Source organism: Artemia sp. Qi Xiang Cuo, chromosome 9 (genome assembly GCF_049724085.1).
Source record: "Artemia sp. Qi Xiang Cuo chromosome 9, ASM4972408v1, whole genome shotgun sequence".
NCBI classification, from domain to species: Eukaryota; Metazoa; Arthropoda; class Branchiopoda; order Anostraca; family Artemiidae; genus Artemia; species Artemia sp. Qi Xiang Cuo.
In genome coordinates, this window is record NC_142802.1 from 69,917,762 (window position 1) to 69,939,924 (window position 22,163).

The 22,163-nt window shown below is 38.4% G+C and overlaps 1 protein-coding gene across 1 annotated transcript in view; it reads left to right on the forward strand.

The window, feature by feature from the left end:
• Positions 1–22,163, forward strand: part of LOC148948984 (uncharacterized) — a 55,725-nt gene that overhangs the window by 15,690 nt on the left and 17,872 nt on the right. Inside the window, exon 3 of the mRNA XM_089095077.1 lies at positions 4,596–4,953. Within this exon, the coding sequence (XP_088951203.1) occupies positions 4,596–4,953 (358 nt within the window). The remainder of the gene's footprint in view (positions 1–4,595; positions 4,954–22,163) is intronic.

Genomic DNA, 22,163 nt, shown 5'->3' on the forward strand with positions numbered 1-22,163 from the left:
GAGTCATACCATTGACCTGCATCCCAAACCAAATAACTGGCCACGCCAGGGATCGAACCCGTGTCCCTTGGACAAAGAATTCTCAACCCAGCGCACGTCCACTTAGCCAGGACGGCTCTAAGAACAAGAAAACAATGTATCACATCAACCTCCTAAGGAAGTTTGTGGAAAGAGATGAGAAAGACAGCAATGAAGTTTTCGCCGCGATGATCGATGAAGAAGAAGAAAACACAGTTACCATTCAAACCTATTAAAGAGAGGGATAAGAAGTGATACCTGATATAAACCCTGCCTTGCCACAATAGACGAGGGAAAAAATCCTAAATAGCATCATGGCCCAGAAGGAAGTTCTGTCAACGAGTCACGGGACGACTAACGTGAGACATAAAATTCGCACTGGAACCCATCATCCCATAAGAGATCCACCATATCGTGTGCCACCGTGTCGGAGGGAAGTGTCAAAGCAAGAAATAGAAAAGATGCTACGGGATGGCTTCATCGAATTTTACAATAATGAATGGTCGTCCCCTGTAGTTCTCGTGATGTAAAGGACGACAAATGGGGGTTCTGTATTAACTGTAGGTAAGTAAATGCCATAACAAAATTTGACGCCTATCCCATGCCAAGCATTGATCAAGTCCTGGAAAACTTCCGGACAGCCCGGTGCTTCTTGATTCTATACTGCTGAAAAGGATGCTGGCAAGTAGTTTGATCGAGAAAACTGCATTTTCGATTCCATTTGGTACTTACAGGCGAACCTAAAAATCAGTATCAGGAAGAGTAGGCTTGGTTATAACAAAGAATATTCGGGACACACCGTTGAGTAAGGTACAATCAGTCTAGTACTGAACAAAGTATACACCTTCCAAGCATTCCAGTGTCCAGAAACAGGGAAAGCACCGAGAACCTTCCTTGGGATGACCAATTATTATTCTTGGTTCATCAAGGGGTACCTCGGACTTATAAGGGAACTCAGGGGACTAACCAGGAAGCAAGTACCCGACATTTTGCCATGGGAGTCTAAACACCAAGTTTTATTCGAAGAAATGAAATGTAGGCTCACATCTTGCCCAGTTTTGTATCCCCCTGGCTTTTCCAAGTCATTCTTATTGCAAACAGACGCCTCTGACCTAGCAATTAGAGCCACACTGTCCCAAATCTTCAGTGATGGAGAGCATCCAATTTGTTACCTGTCGAGAATATCAGAGAGGCTTGCGAGAGAGACTCCATATGCGACGATCGAGAAAGAATGTATGCAATGGTTCGGGTCCTATCACGAGTCCACTACTACCTATATGGACAACAATTTGTGGTAGTAACGGACCACGATCCTATGGCATGGCTAAACTCTGTAACCGTCGTATGGCAGTAACCGTCACCTTGAAAGATGACCACTGTCTCTTCAAGAATATAGTTTCACCATCAGCGACAGACCAGGGAAATTATACTCAACCATGGACGCCCTCTCGTGCCTCTAATCAACAGGCGTTCGCTCTATATATATATATATATATATATATATATATATATATATATATATATATATATATATATATATATATATATATATATATATATATATATATATATATATATATATATATATATTAACAGTAATTCTTTTCTTTAGATAACAGACGACGCAGAAATTATTTTAGACGACAAAGACATTCAGTTAGAAGAGACGTCTGCGAAGCTTGTCAGCATCTTAGAGAATCTTTATACAAATGAAGACTTTGAAAGCTTCTGCACTCAAACCAATCAAAGAGTCAGTCACAAGCGGATAAGCATCCAGCGCCACCCAAGAACTCCAACCAGTCTTATCGACCATGAATCACGCTACCAAGACCCGCCTTCAGTAAAAAACCTCCGACCCAACACCTGGAACTAAGGTACTGATTATACTGATTAAGCCAAAAAGGAAAACGTTCAGAGGCGACTGTACATAGAAAACAGCGCGAGTCCCCAGCAAAATGTTTGACTAAAATTCTCCTGCTTCCTCTTTATCAACTATAGTGACAAATGGAATGGTTTTCACTGCTAATGATGGCAAGAGAATAATAGTCCCAGAAGGAACAGAGCTATCCAGCGACAACCTCGCCAAGTTCAACATAGCTCAAACCTTTCAAGTTCTTCAAACTCCAAGGAACGGGAGGAATTTTTATAGACCCAAATTAAACCTCTGATACCTGACAAGACCTTTCTCACTGGCTATCGTCACCAACCGGCTGTCATGATCACTTCTTGGGAATCCACGCCGAATGAAGAGACTGAATTGCCATTACGTGTATAAAAGCCAGTGTCTGTATAAATTTTGTTAGTTGAATCCTGACTTCTGATTAAAACTGATTAAAGCGAGCAGACACAAGACAGGGTGGCAAGAAAATTTGAATCATAAAAATAATTCGCTGAAGACGAAATATCATAATGGTATAGTGGCAACTGAAAATATTTAAGTTGACTAAGGGTACATATGAGGAAATAAGAAGAGAGTTTCTGTTTCTGAAAGACTTAAGACTTTGAAGTCGTGTAAGGGGATGAAGTAAAGCAAAAAATAAAGGTAGCACCTGCAAAGATGTAAACTGATTTGATATTTAAGAGGAACTAACAACAAATGGACTTATAAATTCTTAACTAGTCTTGCCTTCTCATGAGGAATCACTAGACTAATGGCAGCCCCACGAATGGGATTCAGGGGGAGGGCAATTTGTTACGGCAGATATCAAGTTGCGGTGAGTCTATTTTTTGGGGGGGGGGGTTTAGCCTCTGATAAAATCATTCTTTAGTTTTTAACCATTATGTTCCTGAAAAAGCTAATGGGTCAGTAAAAAAAAATCACTAACCAAACAAAATTTTTGAATTTCACGCCAGCATTATGGTAACGAAATATTTAGCTCTTAATGTAAATTGTTTAATGGGTATGCACTATCAAACTAAACTCTTCGTCAAATGTTTTACATCTATAGTTGTCTACAATGTTCTGCAGGATTTTATAGTAGATTTTTTGTTATTAAATTATTCATATTATACGTGTTTGACGACTTAGAATTCAAAATCAAGATTGAAAATATTTTAGTTGAAAAAAAAAACAGTTTTCGTACGTTTGCTAGTAATTTACACAATATGAATGATTTAAAGTAAGATTTTTAGAAATTAGTAGATTTGAAATTTTTTTATGAGTAGCCTATACTTTTTAAAACTAATTTCAAGTTGATTTATTTTTCAATTAAATAAATTTTAAATTTTATTAATTAATTTTAAATTGAAATTAAATAAAATCCAGTTTTTAAGTAAAAAACAATTTAAAATTTTTTTAATTATCACTTCTTAAGTTTTACTCATGAAAAAACGAAAGTTTCATTTGGTTGATCAAATCTTTGTTCATTAAATGATTTTCAGACACCTTCTACGAGTTGTTTAGTGTTCCTTCTATAGAAACTAAATTAATCACTGTAAGATAAGAAATATAAAATTTACCTCCATGATTTTGAACTTGGCGCAACACGCACACTGCCCAATACACTCACAACTAAAGTGCACGTGGAAAACGCTAAGAGGGATCGGCGAATATGCCAATCTTAAACGGCATGATTGTAATTGAAGCAACTCCTCTGTGCCGCCATCAGAGGCAGACGACACCAAGACAGGTGTCGTCTGTAGATGTTGAATGTTGTTTGATACAGGATTTAAATCAACTCAGAAACGAAAAGAAGCTTTTCTTTATTTGATTAGACTACTCTATTTTAATAATTCTCTACAATGGACGTTCTTTTGAAGAATAAGCTTAACGATACATCAGTGAAAAAAAAAAGATAAAAATCATTTATGTTTTTTTTAACAGTCAGGACATTTGGCTGCGGGTGGCAACAGTCAGGACATTTGGGTGCGGGTGGCCCCTCCCTACTAGGGGCTACGCTTGCACTAGACTCCATAAATTTGACTGACAAGTTAACAACCTTATGGTAGAACAACAAGAAATATAGGATTGGACTAAGGTGACGAAAATAAGCCATAGGATGGATCTTGAGAATGCTGACTTCAGCTTATTGTCAAGATGCCTAGATTCCTGGCAATTTTAATTTTTATTGTATTAATGCGGAACTTGTAAGAATAATTTTTCATCAGGAAGAATTCGAATGGACTGCACTTAATTGCTTTTATGTCTAAAAATAACTACTACATGAGCTTTTATGTCTACTTTTATGTCTACAAAAATAACTATCACATGAATACTTAGAATAACAGTAGAAATTGTTGTAACAACCAAAATCTTAATTTGGGAGCAAGAAGTTTTGTCTCCTGTTTTAGTTATATTTATTTAGGGTATTTCCATTGTATCGATTTATAGCTATGAATTTGACTTGTTTGAATTTTGTCCAATGTTATAAATAAACAAACAATGTAAAATAAGTAGCAGTGTTTCATGTAAAGCTAGACGCACCGTAGAAGAGGGCACAAGCTAGAGAAGAAAGCCATTTAGAAAAGTTAACTCATTATGTGACGAGAAAAACCACAAAAACTAACCTCATTGAAACGTTTTCGTTCTTCTTTCCTTTCCATCGAAAATATTGAAAAGCGATTGTTTTGTCTTTCAGAAAGTGGAAGGTATTGTCACAAAAACCATTTTGTGCCTTATGAACAGTCTAGATGTCAAGAACTTTGTGACAAGCTTAAGAATTGCAGCAATCATCAATGCGAGTTTCCTTGTGAAACCCCTCATTACTCACATAAATGTAATGAAGAGATAGTTACCAAACTGTTGTGTGGCCACGAGATAAATGTATCATGTGGACAAACTGTAACTGCACAGCGTTGCCGCGTCAAAATAAAGACTACTTTTAAGTGTGGTCATATTGGAGTTGGGAGATGTGGAGAAGCCTCATTGGTAAATTGTGGCGGCAGAATAGACATGAAATTCAAATGTGGTCATTCTACTATGTATATTTGTAACGGGTGAGCTATATGCCTTTTTTTTTTTTTACAAAATTACTTAGAGTCTCGAAAGTCGTGTTTTGTAGAAGGACCTAGAATTTATTGTGGAGTAGAGCTTACATAGATTTACAACATCTTTGTTTTAAAAGTTCAAAATAGAGAGGAGAGTCTTCACCAGTTTTTGTCTCAGGTGGCTTAACACTGCAAAGAACATGTAGTATAGTAGTTTTTAAGGATTGGAATTCATTTGGGTCCAAATTGTGGCTCTGTTGCACCAAATGGTGGTGTAACGACTAAGAACTCAGAAAAGAGGACTAGAACTCACTATTTTCTTGTGGATGAGTGATATACTATGTGATATGTAATATTGTGATACGTAATTATCATTTTCAAGCAATCAACTAACCATTCTCATCAAGGTAAATACTAAATTCTTAAATATTTCTTGGAAGGCAAAAACCATAGTTTTAGTGTTCCTAATTTAATGGTATAATCCTGACCGGGATTTAATTTTTGTGGAGAGGGGGGAGGGGAATTTGATTTCCTTTCTAAACTATGGAATTTTCATTAGACTAATGACTTCGGGTAAGTATCTCGGAACTTCATAATTTTCTTTTTGGAATCAGTAAACAATTAAGAGTTATTTATTTATTGTTTCCAGATTTCGAATTTTATTTTTGCTTTTCACTTTTGTCTCTTTGGACGGATCTTAACTCTCATTTCCTTTTTGTTTTACTTCTTTATACTCTTTTTTCGCCAGTCATGCAAATCTTGGCGTTATTCTGGCTGAGACAAGACTCAATATGCCTACCGTTCTTCTAAAAAGATCTTTGGGGGGTGAAGGTGGAGGCGGACTGGCCTTCTTTTTGGCTTCAATCATATGTATTGTTGGATTTGCCTTCAATTATATAGGCCGAGATATAAATAGTTGGGATTGACAGACTACAATCCTGGAAAATGTTTTGTTTGACATTTCAACTTAGACTAAAGGTATCTTTATTTAAATAAAACTATTCTGCTTCACATCACTTGTCTTAGATCGAACATATTTTCTTGATTGAGTCTGTCTGTGATTTAGATTTTTTTTTTTTTTTTAATTAAGATCTTATGCCCAAGATTCGATATCATTCGACATATTTTTCAAGATTAGCCCCAAGCTTAAATTGGACAAATATTACAATATTAGGCTGACGTTTAAAATGTTTTTCTGCGGTTTGGCCTAACTATCGACTACCATTGTATTTAAATTTAGCATGGCATATGGCTAAAATATTTGAGCTAATCCTATACTTATTCAGAAAATTTAGTAAAATCCAATGATGAATCAATCCAATTTCTAGATGTTAAAATAGATAATTTATAATGATTTAACTGTTTAATTGGTGATTAGCTGTGCGACTACTGGGCGTTCATATTTTGGGAAATCACGAATGAAATATTGAATTGTTTCATTCAAATACTTAAAAATAGTTTGATTTAATTACTACGAAAGTATCTGCTGAATTTCTTATGAAAGAAATCGCTTAATTCTAGTCTGATGTTAAAATGATAAAAAAAAACTAAATAGGAAGGATTCCCAGGTTTTATGTTCTAATGACATAGTTTTATGATTTTAGCAAACAACATATTGGCAGAAGTACAAGTTGTACAAAAAATAAAGGATGAATATTAAAGTTTTAAACTTAAAAAGGATGTAAAAATGTGTTTTATCTGAATTTATTTTGAAAATAAGCACCAAATTCAGAAGATACGCCCTTCTTGAAAAGAATGTTTTGACACTGATTTGATTAAATGTAAATTAGGGCTTGAAGGCTTATTTTGAAGATGTTATTGTTGTTGGTTGAAAATGATAGTTTTAAGTTGAAGTTTGTTAATATGTGTTCAGGAAGGACTGTTTCGTGGGAAATTCATTGCAGTTAAATTGTTTGGCAGGTATTTTTTTGAGGTCCACTTATAATAGTTGACAAAATCTTTATTGTGATGGAATGGAACATGGAATGGCCATCTGATGGAACGCTACACCGAGTTTCAAACAGGGCTCTATCAACTATTCCTTGATTTCCGACAGGCTTTTGACCTTATTTGGAGGAAAGGTCTTCGACGTATTCTAAAACACTACGGTGTCCCAGACGAAATCGTAAAAATTGTTGAGAACATGTACAACCAATTCAAAAGCCAAATTCTGGCTACCGATGGGCTCTCTCATAAATTCTCGACATCTTCCGGAGTCTCCTCTCCCTGACATTTGCTGGGTATGGGGCGAAAATAAATGGGATCCTACTTAACAAACTAGTGTACGCTGATGATATCGACCAGCTAGGTAGGCTACGACCCCCCAAGAACACCAAAGACAGGCTGACTGCACCTCTCAAACAGCGAAGTTGTTTGGGATGCAGATTAATGCAAATAAAATTAAAGTCTTGGTTATATCATACCAGGACCAGGACACCACAAATCCCCCTTCTATAATAATCGATGGTGAGCAAGTGGAAACAATAGATCGGTTTCTTTACCGTGCCAGTCTATTAACGGCTGATAATTTCCACACTGCCGACATCAAACACCGCCTAGCTCTAATTTCAGAAGACTCTCAAACGTATGGAAGTCCAGCCACCTTTCGAACCATCTGAAAACTCACCTTTTTAGCAGCCTGATCATACCCATTGCTCTCTATGGGTGTGAAACATGGAAAATAAAAGCTGAAAACGAGTGCACCCTTCTCGGATTCGAAATTAGGTTCCCCCGCCGAATAGCGAAGATTAAATACAGTGACCGTGGTACAAATGAAGGAGTCTGTGACTTGACAAAAGGGGGAACCTTTTTCTGAAACAAAAGGGGCCAAAGGTCCCAACACCTCCCTCTTAAGAAAAATGACCGCCACCACGCCATAGGTCAGAGCACAAAAATAGAAAACAGAAAACATAACATAAATAACACCAACTTCAAAATCACCAAACTTGTTTATCTTCTCTTCTTTCTTCCACCAATGCCTCTCCACTGTAGCTACCTGTTGGCTTATAAATCCGCGACTACCATCCGCTTGGCTTAGTTCCATTGCCATTCCGTATCTCTGTCCAACCAATCAAAACTATTGTCTCTACAGCCCTCTTCATCAAGCTTGGGATTTCAAAGAAGGAAGAATCCACGAGATTTGTGGAACTTAATCTTGCACAGCATGATTAAATAAAAAATTTCTCACTCTCACTAATTTACATTTCAGAGGAGCAGAGGATCAGTTTCCGGCACATTCGATGATGCCAGCCATCATGAAAAATTGGCTGCACTAGCCTCTTAATTGCCATCGGTGGAAACAACCCCACATCTCAACTAAAATGTAAATTGCCCCTTGGCATAATTTGAAATAGTCCCATGCCGAAAATACACAAGCCTCTGAAAACGATAGGAAGGGGGGGGGGGAGAAATGAAGTAAAATTGTGAGCGAACCATGGATCGCTTTTTTTCTGGGTCCCATCCCCTAAAATAATCGAATGCATGTAATAATCTTTGACTGTATTTCTTTATTGTAGTTCCGTTTTGCATCTTTTTTCTCTCTTTTAGTCTTCTTTACTTTTACCGCAGAAAAAAATATTTCGTCATCTAATGGGAACTCAACTCTGACATTCGGTTTTTCATATTGTACTAAAATTTCTCGAACTTTACGAGGAAAAGTGCGTACATTAAATTTCGGCGCCTCACACTCGCTAAAAGTGTTCTCAAGTTTTCCGTTTTCTCGAAATTTTCCCGAAAAAATCATTTTCGCGCGTCTTATTTTCAATATTCTCTGGTCTTTTTACTTCCGCATCCCATTTTTGTGGATTATGCAAATTTCGAAAACGGGTATCAAGCATTTCGTTTTTCCGACAGGGCAGGATCAGCCTCCCAATTTGTTTTATGGGCCGGTCCACCACCCCCCGTTGTCCAACGAAGTTGTATGTTTTTCCGTCTTAGCGTAGTTTTGTAATTTTCCCACTGTCAAACAAGTCGCTTTGAACGATAGGAAATTTCCGATGTCCCCAAAGTCTCCTCCTAATAACACATCCACTTCTAGAGTAGGTACTAAGCCTACTTTTAATCGTTTTTCTCTGGACCATACCGTCCTTCTTTGCAATTTCTATTCTTACCCAAGCAGACGGGCATTGGTGCTTATCTCCATAATAACATACTGTTGTAATATTATTTTTATGGTTTATTTCCGTCTTTTTAATTATGTCGATTCTCACAAAAGTTTGCTAACTTCCTGAGTCAATTATCATTTCAGTCAATTTTCTGTTTAATTTTCCTTCTATTTTATGTGATCTCACAAACTCGTCAGTGTTTCCTTTATCTTGACAATTTTCGGGAGAAAATCGGGAGACGGCTCTCAGGATTCGGGAGAAAATCGGGAGATGGATATCAGGATTTAGTAGAATTTTCATTTTTTTGTATTTTGTATTGAGTTTTTGGAGGTGTTCAAGCGATTTTAGTATAAAGTACCACGTTCTAAATGTTTGGAGTGCAGATTTACTGGAGCCAGCTGCAATTCCGGAAAGAAAATTCGTCGATCAACGTTGTCAAACATGACAAAAGGAAGCAGCTAGAATCTTGAAATGTATTTAATTTTGAAACTAAGTGCAGCTATATTTCATTCAGACTCTAAAGCAGTTTAATTAAGACATTTTTCTTCATCGACCCCTACTTTTTTTAGCCCTTTCAGATCCCACACGACAACCCACTAAGTTCAGGACTGGGACAGAAAATCTGGACGAATTGCGGACACTAGGCCTTTGACCATTGAGTCTGAGTTGAGTGGATAATCTTTTTTACCACCATCCCCAGAGGATGGTGGTAAAAAATGAAAGTATGGCATAGTTGAAACACAACCTTAATTCTGGTTTCTGGAAGACTGCTAATACTAATAACTCACTGCAGCACAGAGCCACCTGAGGCAAAAGTAGCTGTATATGCTCCTCGTCCTCCCCGGAATTCAAGGCAGATTCTTTACCTTCTCCCATGGAGTTCTGATTTTCTTTGGATCCTTCTCTCTGACCTCTTCCTAGCCCATTTGGGGAAGACTTACTTTTCGTTTGGCCCCGGAGATATGGTCGAGAGGCACAATCTTTGGCAGTCTGTGACCCTTCATCCGTAAAACTTGGCGTGGTCATCTTAACCTTTCTTTCGTTATAGCCTTAGAGAGCGTAACCGAACCACATTTGTACAGTTTATTGTTTCATATACGGTCAGTCAAACGAGTACATAAGACTATCTCTACACAATTTCTTTGGCGAACATTTGACAAATCTTTCTCAGCCTTTCGAGCCCACGTTTCGGGGCCAGACTTGACATCTTTCATTACCGTTGCTTCCAATATTCTGGTCTTGGTTCGCTGGTTTATCTTCCCATCTTTCCAGACTTTGTCAGCTGTGAAGAAAGACACCTTGAGCCTTGGCTTTTCTACTTTTTATATCTACAATGTATGCACCATGTTTACTTATAATACTACTCAGATAAGTAAAGCTTTCTAGTTGGTCGACTTTGTCACTTTTCCTAATTCTGAAAAGCTATGGACTGCGTTATCAATTTTTGCCGAAAAATATTTATTTGGTTAATATAAACAAAAACGAAATGAAAATATAAGTTATTTTGAAAGAACTTAGTTTTGAATTTACTATATTTTTCAACTCTAAATTTGTTTATCAAATTGACTTTTCTTTGTACATATTGTCAAACATTTACCCCAGTCTTAGTTTTGTGAAGTTAGATTCAAACGTTTCCAGAATTTAACTTTGCTACTTTTAGGAATAAGAAAATTTTCTGATATTAGAATGTTTTCCTGATGACAGTTTAAATATAAGCTGAATGTTCTTGGAACGGTCTTTCATTAGCCTACATACTTGGCGCACCGCCATTTTTTTTTCCGTTGAAATTATCTGTTTGTTATGAAGGGATTTTTGGTGGAAAATAATTCTAACCTCGATAACACTCGACTTGTCTTTGTTATATGTATCACATGTAACTTGCACCACATACAGCAAAGCGTTCCTAAATTGAATTTACAAAGACGACAAAGAGTTTATAACAATAGCGTTGAAGCAGTATAATGTTACAGGTTTAGACTGAAAAAACATAGATAGCGTAATAGCCTTATTTAGAAACAGTAGATGGTGTGAATGACTATTCTGCATGACTGGTTTTGAGTTGCCGGTCTTGCAAATTTCCTGTTGTGTTTTATCTTAAATTTATATCTCATTTTCTTTTGAAACATTCTTTATGGTAGAAGATATTCAATTTATTCACTCAAATACTTACTGCTAAATGTAAAAAAAAACATGCATAATCAGAAATAAACGTCAGACCGAAGACACTGATCTTCAACGGAGTAAAACAATGCACAGACCATCATAATAATTAAAAATTAAGAAACAATAAATAAGACAAAGCATTAATATTACCACACAAGAGAATAAGATTAAGTTTTGTCACTGAGTTATGGCCTTTGCAAAACAAAAGTAATCCGTTTATCTGGCCTCCCCCAGTCCATTCAGCGTGTCCCCAGGTGGCGATAGGGGAACGCTCTACAGATATGTAGGGTACCTCCATAGGAGGCACGGACCAAGGAAGGACCTTGTCCCTGGGGGTCCATAACAGAATCTGGGGCGCCCTCGCCCGGGGTCATAAATACAGGCGGAGAAGGAAGAAGGCCCCTCAAATGTACACTCAAAAGGGTCCACTGGTTTTTCCACAAGTTCCATGAGTTGCAAACCTTCTCCCAGTAATGGGTTAAATTGCATGGTGATGCAGAACACCATCGCGGGAGGATCCTCTATAGGAGGACAACTGTGGCAGGGCGTAAGATCCAGATCTATGGACAACGGCCTCTGCAAAGGGCTGCCTCGAACTTTTCGGGGTACCTGCAAGACTGGGGACCTTGCGGTCAACTCTATTCCCACCTGAGGAGTGGCGCCCCTCGAGGAAATTATAGCCTAGTAAACGACACAGCATTTGCACGGGATTCTGACTAATGGACAATTCTTCTGGGATTGGTATGTTTTGATGGGCGTCTTTGGGCTGAAAAACCTCTTCCTAGCTAATTTATCTATTACGGGCTGCCTCCCCGTAGTAGCATAATATTTGTAGGCATGAATATATAATGAGTCGGAGGTAGGGTAAACTGGGGTAAGTCCGGCCCTTTCTCGAGTTTTTTTTCTGCTTAATCCCAAGATGGTCCCAAGATTGTTTTGAAGTTTCGGCCACTATAAAAATTATTTGATGTTGCTCTTGATCATACTAGTAATATTAACCACAATCCAGAAAGCCCCCGAGTTTTGTTGTTTCCAAGAGTTGCTACACCAAAGTAACCCATCTCAGGGAGGCCGAACTTACCCCGAGTCTAGGGTAAATCCGGCACCTCCGAGGTAAATCTTATGTATGTAGAGATAAAAATTATTTCACACTAAGCCATGATAGAGGGTCCCTCTATGTACGGAAAAACCATACAAACCAAAAACTCTCGTTAATGGTTTGTATGTGCCAAAGCGGAACATCAGCTTTCTGCTTATCATGGGGTAACTCCGACAGTGCTGGTTTTATCCCGTACATAGGAGAAGTCTCTGAGAAAAGTATTTTTTCAAATTTTTTATTGTAAATATGAAAAAGGTAACGACATACTTAACGAAATAATAGGATAAAAAAAAAATCAGTTTCAATTAGTATCAGAGAGATTCGAGAAAGCAAACTTTTGATCACTTGCAGGCACTAGTGTGCTTCTTGTACAGGCTGATGATGTGCCGAATTTGGAATGGTGGTAGAGTGAAGGGACCAGCTTCAGAGAGCCTCAATGGTCCGGCAAAGATGTAGTTTTCTTCGACTTCGTCAATGTCATCTTTTTTTGGCCAATCGTATGAATAGTCGGCTAAGCTCAGGTATCGAAGATATTTTATACTAACAAGATTTTCATCGGGAAAATCAAGCACCCTTCCGATATACCAGCCTTGTTGATCTCGTTTGGTATCGTATGCTACAGCATAGTACTCATTTAGCTGTATGTTTAGCTTCTTTTCCTCCTCCTCTTCATGCTCAGTATCACGGATATCAATTTCGTCAGTTGAGGAACCCGTTGAGACATCAACGTCAGAGTCTTCACTGGACCGATCATCTTTCTTTTTCTTTTTCAGTTTTGGCTTGAGTCTGTTCTTTTTTACTTTCCCTTTTTTGTTCTCTAGCTTTTCTTTTTTTTTCTTTCTCTTTTTGTTCAAGCACTCTCAAAGCCTCTGCAGATGTGATTACTTCAGCTTCCCGGGCAACTCTCTACCTACCGGATGTCCTGGATGCTGAGGCATCAAGAGAAGGGCGACGTACTGAGTCCAAAAGAAGTTCTTCAAAGGATTTGTCATGAGTATGATTCTTCTTCGGACTAACCAACACCGAAATGGTAATCTGTTCAGTTGCAGTATTCACCCTGGTAGTCACTCTTGTTAAATTCTGAGTCTCCGATTTCTTACTCTCAACATATCGTTTGAACTTGGCTGAATCAAACTTCGCGTTGTCGACCACATCGCGGTTGATACGCGCTGGAATAGCAGACTCGTAAAGTCCTGTCACTTGAAATGATTTTTAAATTAGTGAAGGGGTAAGGTAAGTCTCCAAGATGTGACATAAAATTTTGACGAGGTCTGGTCGTGACAAGACGTCACCTGGGTGTGCTTGTTGCCAGTTCACGAGCTTCTGCTCATAGGATGATTTCAGCCCTTTGAAAATAACCCTATCAAGGGGCTGCAGAACATGGGATGCATGGGCTGGCAACTTGAGGATGGTAACGTTCTTCTCTGAAGCGAGCTTCGCAAGAGCCAAGGATAAATGGGAGTCATGGCCATCAAGAATAAGAAGTGCTTTTTCTTTCACCTGAGGCAGGAAAACATCTTTAAACCAGTTATAGAAAAGGTCCGCAGTCATCCATCCTTTCTTAGTAGCTGAATAACATGCATCTGGATGGTTCTGAACGAGTAGCCATGAACTCCAAGTGTTTTTTCCGAAGAAAACTACCAGTGGTGGCAGCTTCTCACTTTATGCATTAACACACACAAGCACTGTTGTGTTCTCACGCCCATTGCCACCTGGTTACCGCGTTGCTGGGGATCCTTTCGCGCCAGCGAGTTTAACGCTACCGGGATCGTGACAAAACGAAGTTTCGCCCAAGTTGAACCAACATTCTGGTTTGTCTAAGATTTCAAGCTCTTCTGCTGTTTTTTGTAGCAGGTCATAAAATCCTAGAATGATAAAAGGATCTGCTTGTTGCACAGCACTCAGGTTTTCAAGACGCTCAGGTTTCTTAAGCGAGATGTTGTTTCTTTTCTTAAACCCAAGCCACCAGTCCTCACCTGGCCGGTTGTTTGTGAAACGGGTACTGATTTTGTTCATGCTGACATGTTTTTGCACTTCGTCTAGGAACTGTTGTTTGGTAAGCCCCATGCCCCACTTTTCCATGACCTTCAGCGAATTTGCCATACTCTGCTCAACATCAGGAGGTAGGTCCGGAGCTCTCCCGGGAGTAACAGCGGGCGATTCGGGGAAAGTCCTTTGCTTCTTCGTCTGATCCATTAGTGTTGTCCTCGGTATGTTGTAAAATTTTGCAGCTTTTTTTTAAAGACATTCGACATGACAGAACTTCATCTTTGGCTTGTTTAAGTTTTTCAGCAGTATATTGTCCAGCTGCCTCCTTATGGGTTTTTCGTTTGTTCTTGTGTGGCATGTGGAAAAAATGCAGGTTTATAGCAACAATAGTAGAGTGTAGCTAGTGTATAAGAAACGACAAGCTATATTGACAAATTCAAGCATATAGCTCGCCTAGACTTTCCGTTTTCTGGAAAAATGGGACGGAAAATTGGAAGCAGGAAAAGCTGTCCAGACTTGACGTTTTTTTTAAAAAAATATCTGTACAAGTTTATCAGATATCCTCATCAAGGTTTTTTATTAGCCAAAACCTACAGAAAACAATTTTAGAGTCTCAGTTAGACAATTTACCTTTTTTCTTTGTTCTAAACCACATTAAAAAAACAATTTTTATTTTCCACTTATCCTGTCTAATCGTCTCCTTCTTCTGGCATTTTTCCGGAAAAGCAGTCCACACTTCCATTTTCCGTCCCATTTGTCCATTTTCTGACCCTCTGATCTTCCTGCACCGAAAACAGAAAAATGGGATGGAAGTGCTTGTCTACATTCCCAGATTTCCGTCCCATTTTTCCAGAAAGCGAATAGTCTGAACGCGCTATTAGATAGATGACATAGAAAAGCTTTACATATCAAATCTACTAGCCTATCTCTTAAAATATATCTCAAATGAAACAGATTAAAAACAACATGTACAGTTGACTCATTATTGGGATTGCGAATTGTTAAAAATATGAATAGTTGACAAATACAATTCACTGAGATCTAGGCTAGAACTGCAAAAGACTAGCCAATCGTATAAACGGGGTCGTAATCGACACGGCCCCCCGTGTCGGAATTTACCCTGTACGGGGCAAGTCCGACATGCCGGAGTTACCCCGAACGGGGGTTTTTCTGGGGTAAGTCCGACACCCCTTGTATCTCCTGACTGGCTTGAGGATAAAATACTAATAAATTACAGAAAAATACCTCAACTATCCTATTAACTCATCAGCTATTTACAATCATTCCATCCTCTCCTTAGTTTTCCGCACTATCAGTTAAAAATTACTACCCACCTCGTGGCCAGCAAAGATGCCGCTCCTCGAAATTTCAAAATTTCGTCACCACACGAGAGGTTAAAAATGGCGGCAATACTGAACACTGTTGTCAAGTACCAAGCCAAAGGAAGAAAATGAAGTACAAAACCACAGATGTCTGTCTTCACTGAATCAGGTAAGATGGGGGTGGCGGAGTTACCCCGGTGTCGGACTTACCCAAGATCACCCTAATAGGCTTGAGATTGTCTGTGCAGGATTTCGACTCTTGTTGATAGAAGAGCATCGCCAAGTGCTGAAAACCAGGTTGTGACCAAGATGGGCCCAGGATTGCACAAAGCCTCCATTCATGGAGGTCCCAGGGACTTCTAGCTGTCCGGGTCTAAGCCGGCTTAAGCACTTCGGTGTAGACTTGAGAAGATATGTGATCCCCGTCCTTCACCGGTATCCGGGATCATTGCTTTTCCTGAGGCGAAAATAATTTCAATGATTTAAAGAACATGAAAATTGGAACTTGGAATGTTACGACATTAAAAAATAACTATCGTATCGAAATTTTGACTGCCGAATTCAGACGATTCGAACTGTAATTATTAGGAGTTTCAGAAACTCATATCAGGGGTAGGAAGCATGAAATTAGGTGATATAAAATTTGTTTACTCAGGCATGAAGGATGGGTTACGTAGACAGAGAGTAGGGTTGATGATGAATAAGGAAGCTGCAAAGTCTTGTTTAGGCTCGGAAGGTATTAATAATAGAATACTAATTGCGCAATTTATGACTAGAAAGTTCAGAGCATCAGTTATAGTAGTATAAGCCCCTGTAGAACCGACTGACGGTGATACTAGTGACTCAGATGAATTTTACTTACAGTTACAGGAGCAAATAGACAAGGTCCCAGGTAGAAATATGATGTTATTACTGGGAGATTTTAACGCCCAGGTTGGTAGAAATAAGGATAGATAGTATCCCAGCTTAGGTAAATTTGTTGTGGGAAAAGAAAACAGTTATGGATACAGACTTTTGCAATTTTGTAGGTATAACAATCTAGTTATAACCAATACGGTGTTTGGTCATAAAATGGCTCATAAGCTAACATGGTATTCACGTGATGGTAAGACAGCAAACCTTATTGATTATGTTATAGTAAACCGAAGACTGGCAGGATCAATACAAGATACTAGGGTATATAAGAGTGCTGTTTTTGATGTTAAAAGTAAAGATCACCATCTAGTAGTGTCAAGGTTTAATTTAAAGCTGAAATATCGGAAGGGTAATTACCTCCCGGGAAGTTATGATTTTAGTAGACTCCAGGATGAGAATTTGAGAGAAATATCCAGGAACAGTTGAATACTAAACTTGAGAGTTTAAAATTTGATAATGTGGAAGATGGTTGGAATAATTTTAGAAAAATAAATTGTGAAGTTGCTGAAGGTGTTAGGGAAGAAAGCTAGAACTGCAGCTAAGAATATTAGTGAAAAAGCTTTATGTTTAATAGAAAGGAGAAATGAATTGTACAAGAATTATCTGAGTGATAGATCGTATGAAAACAAAAGAAATGTAAAGAAAGTGGAGAAAGCATTGAAATATGAACTAAGGAGGTGTGACGTGGGGGCCATGGATAAAATTGCCGAGGATTTAGAAGATGCAGCTAGACGGCATAATAGTAAAATATTGTACTGGCACGTTAATAAATTGAGAGGTAGTAGTCAATCCGGACTTGTCCCAGTTAAAGATAGGAATGGGGTGGCAATTAGCGATAAAGAAAAAGCTATAGCTAGATGGGCCGAACATTTTGAAAACTTGCTGAACCGATATAGAGTTTCTGAAAAAGATATAGAGGAAAAATGAAAAAGTTTGTGATACCTTGGATGGAAAGAAAGATTTGTTTTGTGAGGAGGAATTAGCAACAGTACTAAAAGGATTAAAAAATAATAAGGCTCCAGGTGCTGATAAGGTGGTAAATAAATTTCTCAAACATGGTGGCTCTGAGGTTAGAAATAAGCTATTGAAGATTGTGAATATGATTTTTCAAAAAGGGGAAGTACCTAGCGATTTTAGAAAAACCTTAATTAAACCACTGTATAAGAAAGGTGATAAGAGTGAATGTGGTAATTATCGAGGTATTAGTCTGGTCTCTGTAGGTAGCAAATTACTTAGTAATATGATACTTTTTAGACTGAGAGATGCCGTAGACAAAGTTTTAAGAGAAGAGCAGTGCGGTTTTAGAAAGGTAGAGGATGTGTTGACCAAATTTTCACTCTTAGGCTAATAATTGAGAAGTGCCTAAGTTTTCAAACACCTTTGGTCCTCAGTTTTATAGATTATGAGCAAGCGTTCGATTCTGTTGATAGAGGAGCTTTAGTAAAGGTTTTATCCTTGTATGGTATACCAGACAAATATATTAAAGTGATTAGTGCTATGTATGAGAATAACACTGCTGCGGTTAAGGTAGGACATGAGGTTAGCAGCTGGTTTTGTATTAAATCAGGAGTTAAGCAGGGTGGTGTTCTATCCCCCTTTATATGGATTATTTTGATGGACTTTGTTTTAAGGAGCACAGGAAAGGCAATGGGAGACCCCGGAATCAAATGGGGAGAAAAAAGTCTCCTGGACTTGGATTATGCTGATGATTTAAGTATCCTAGATGAAAGTGTGAGCAAAATGAATGAAGTTTTAGAGGTTTTGCGAGTTCAGGGTGCTAGTATTGGTTTGAAAATTAATGTTAGCAAGACTAAGTCAATAAGGCTAGGAATAAGTGAAGATGAAAAGGTGACGTTGGGTAATGAAAAGATTGATCAGGTGGGCAGCTTCACTTACCTTGGTAGTATTATTAGTAAAGATGGTGGGAGTAGTGACGATGTTAAAAATAGAATAGCCAAGGCTTAGGGTGTTATTTTCACAGTTAAAAAAAGTCTGGAAGAATAGGAAGATATGTCTGCAAACCAATATTAGAATATTAGAAGCTACAGTGATGACAGTGGTCAAATATGGCTCTGAAGCATGGACGCTCCGAAAAGCGGATGAAGATTTGCTAGATGTTTTCCAGAGAAATTGCTTAAGGATTGTTATGGGTACCCGGCTGACTGACCGTATTTCAAACAATAGGCTATAAGAAAAATGTGGTTGAATACCGCTTTCTAGGTCTATAATGAAAGAAAGGTTGAGGTGGTTAGGGCATGTTGTGCGGATGAAGGATGACAGATTGCCGAAGATTGTTGTTTTCGGCCAACCGTCTAGGGCTAAAAGGAAAGCAGGTCGTCCCCGTCTGGGGTGGGAGGACGTCATAAAGAAAGATTTAAAGGAGATGGGAACTTCGTGGACTGGTATAAAAAGGGAAACTTTGAATAGATTGGGGTGGAGGAGGAGCGTCCGTAGCTATGTTGGCCTCAGGCGGCTTGGTGCTGTGATGAGTTGTTAGTAGTAGTAGTAGTATCCCCAGAGGTATTCACAAATGATAAAGAGAAAACGCAAGTCGTTTTTCTTCTGTCTGTCTTTACTTCTTGAGTAAGCTGAACAGTCTTTCTGAAGCTACGTTCAAAAACAGCAAGGAACAAGTATTGTACAAACTTTGCTACCTTTGGTTTCCAAGGAGGTCTCTCGCACTCAAAGCCGATTTCCAGTAATCCACGGCTGTCAGAGTCACTGTTTTAATCATTGGCACTATCGAAATGTTCCCACCATTCTTTGTCAATGGCACTTTTCGACCACTAATTGTGCTCATTTTCATCATTTCGTCGCGATTTTATGTTTTATAATACACTGACAGGTCCTGGCGGACTATATTCGTCACTTTCTGCTTACCCAATCTTACTTTATCAGTAACATTTTTATGCGGCATATTATTCAGGAATGGGACTATTCTATCAACCAGCAAAAATGGTAAATTGTTCTCAAAATACTGCAATTTTTTTCTTTGTTTCTTGTATTGGATTATTTGAGGCAAACCCCTTCAGTTCTACAGAGCAACTGCAGACAAAGTCTAATTTTTGTCATATTTATTTAAATTTGTAGTAACTTTGGATCATTTTGAACCTACTGAATCAGCTGGAACCCCATAGTGCTAGTTCCCATCTTCTTGGTGCAAGCCAACACCTGTTGTTAGTTTATGAATTGAAAATAATTAGTTAATTACAAACCTTGAAGGTGCTCAAAAGATCAAAAACAGAAAATCAATTCAAGCACATTGGAATGGATAATGGCCAATGTTCATACCTATGCCAATAAATTCAAATCGTGGTACCTCAAGTGCCTGGGACGTTAGGAAAAATCCCTAAAAGACCACAAGCAACTGTCAGGTAAAAAAAAAAGAATGACCACAAAGTAGAATTTTCCGGGGAAAAAGTTTTCTGGAGATTTTCGATAGATTCAGTATCTTCTTTTTTTGTCGGGAGATTGATTAAAAATTCGGTAGATCTCCCAAAAAATTGGGAGAAGTGGAAACACTGCTTGTAGACGCGCCTTTGCGCACGCACCTCTGACCAAAGGTGATGAATGGCCGAATCAAATTAAACTCCCAGCATCCTTTGAAGCTTTTCAAGCTGTATGAGTCATCGCTCACCTGGCTTTTTCAGACACTTGCTAATTTGTGGATTCCTTCAGACGTCTCAAAATAAAAGCTTTCCCATGGTTTAGATATTACAGATAAATGAAGTTAAATTTATAAAAAGGGCATTTTTCTCAAACAAAAGGGGCCAAAGATCCCTACATAAGCCTTTTTATTTTCCCTTTTTGTTCTTAAAACAAATTTTGACGTTAATGATGACTGTAGAGAACAGGGTTGCTAACTGACGACATTGTCAACGTGCGACAAAGCGGGCCGAAGCCGTTTTTTTTTTACCTGAAAGGTGCGACAAGTCGGGCTTTTGTCCCACAAAAGGGCAAGCCTGATTTCTGTCTTCACTGATTTTTAAGATCAGAGTTTTTGGAACCCAGTGATTAAAATCAATTCATTAAATATTAAATATTACATCATATATTAAACAGATCATATATTAAGCAGACAAGAACAATCACTAGTTTAAACAAAACGGAGGAAATTTACATTTTCTTCTTCTCTGATAAGATCTTTGATTTCTGGCTTTAAAACAGCTTCTTGTTTTTATCATAGAAAGCTTAATAGTGCTGCCTAAGTAAAGAGCGATGTGAGCACAATGTATTATTATCTTTTTTTTTAGACCATGGCACTTCGTATAGAAGAAATTGCCGTTGAAACATTGAAAGGGACTCGTTCGATTGGAAATTGTAAGTTCCAGTGCCCTTTTTAGTAGTCGAAAGTGATTGGAGGGCATCCAGTCCCCCCCAATGCTCATCATTTCGCCAAATACATCCAATCCGAATTTTGAGATATCTATTTTGTTCAACGTAGTTGAAAGGTCCAGTAATTATGCCTTTGCAGATGACAACTCCCCTCCCACAGCCCCCAGGGTAAGGGCTATAAGTTATGCCCCAGAGGTATATACGGTTTCATGGAAAGGGTGGTCGCATAAACCTCAGTGGGGGCTCATTGGATTGGAAATCAGAAGTTCTAGGGCTCTTTTTAAGAGTCAAAAGTGACTGGAGGGCAACCAGCCCCCCCTCCTACGCCCATCATTTTCCCAAAAACAGCAATTTAAACTTCTGTGATAGCCATTTTGTTAAGTATATTTGGAAGATCCGGTAATTATGTCTTTGGGGATTGCATCCCCCCTCACGGCCCTCAGGGCAAGGGCGACAAGCTTTAGTACTTGCTCATTATTAATATTTAAGGTTTTTCTATAAAGGGTGGTCGTATATCGTATAAACTTCGGATGCGGTACATTCAAAATTCAAAGGTCCTTTTTCAAAGTCAAAAGTGATTGGGGGTGACTAAGAGCGAAGCGTTGAGTACGGGGCAGCCCCTTTCATATACAAAATAATTTCTAGTTCGTTTTAAGCTACAAGGTCGCTTCTTACTTTAAATTATTTGAAAAAAAACTACGTTTTCTAAAGAGTTAAAGAGGCTGAGTTACAAGGTCAAACCTTAAAACGTACAGGGATTAGGAGGCACAGTTGAGGGCTGCCGCCCCAAACCCCCACTTTCGCAGCCTTTAAATAAAAAAAAGTTTTTTAAACTGAAAGTAAGGAGCGACATTAAATCTTAAAACGCACAGACATGAGACCGTATATGAAAGAGGCTGTGCCCTCCTCAACGCCTCGCTCTTTACGCTAAAGTTTTTATTGTTTAAAAAAAGAGTTGTGAGAAAGTCAAACTTTAGCGTAAAGAGCGAGGCGTTGAGGAGGGCACAGCCTCTTTCATATACGGAATAATTTCTGTTCGTTTTAAGATTTAATGTCGCTCCTTACTTTCAGTTTAAAAAACTTTATTTTTTATTTAAAGGCTGCGAAAGTGGGGGGTTTGGGGGCGGCAGCCCCCAACTGTGCCTCCTAATCCCTGTACGTTTTAAGGTTCGACCTTGTAACTCAGCCTCTTTAACTCTTTAGAAAACGTAGTTTTTTTTCAAATAATTTCTGCACGTTTTTGTACAGTTTATTACTTATTATTGCTTGACTAACTGTTAGATGATTGTGTAT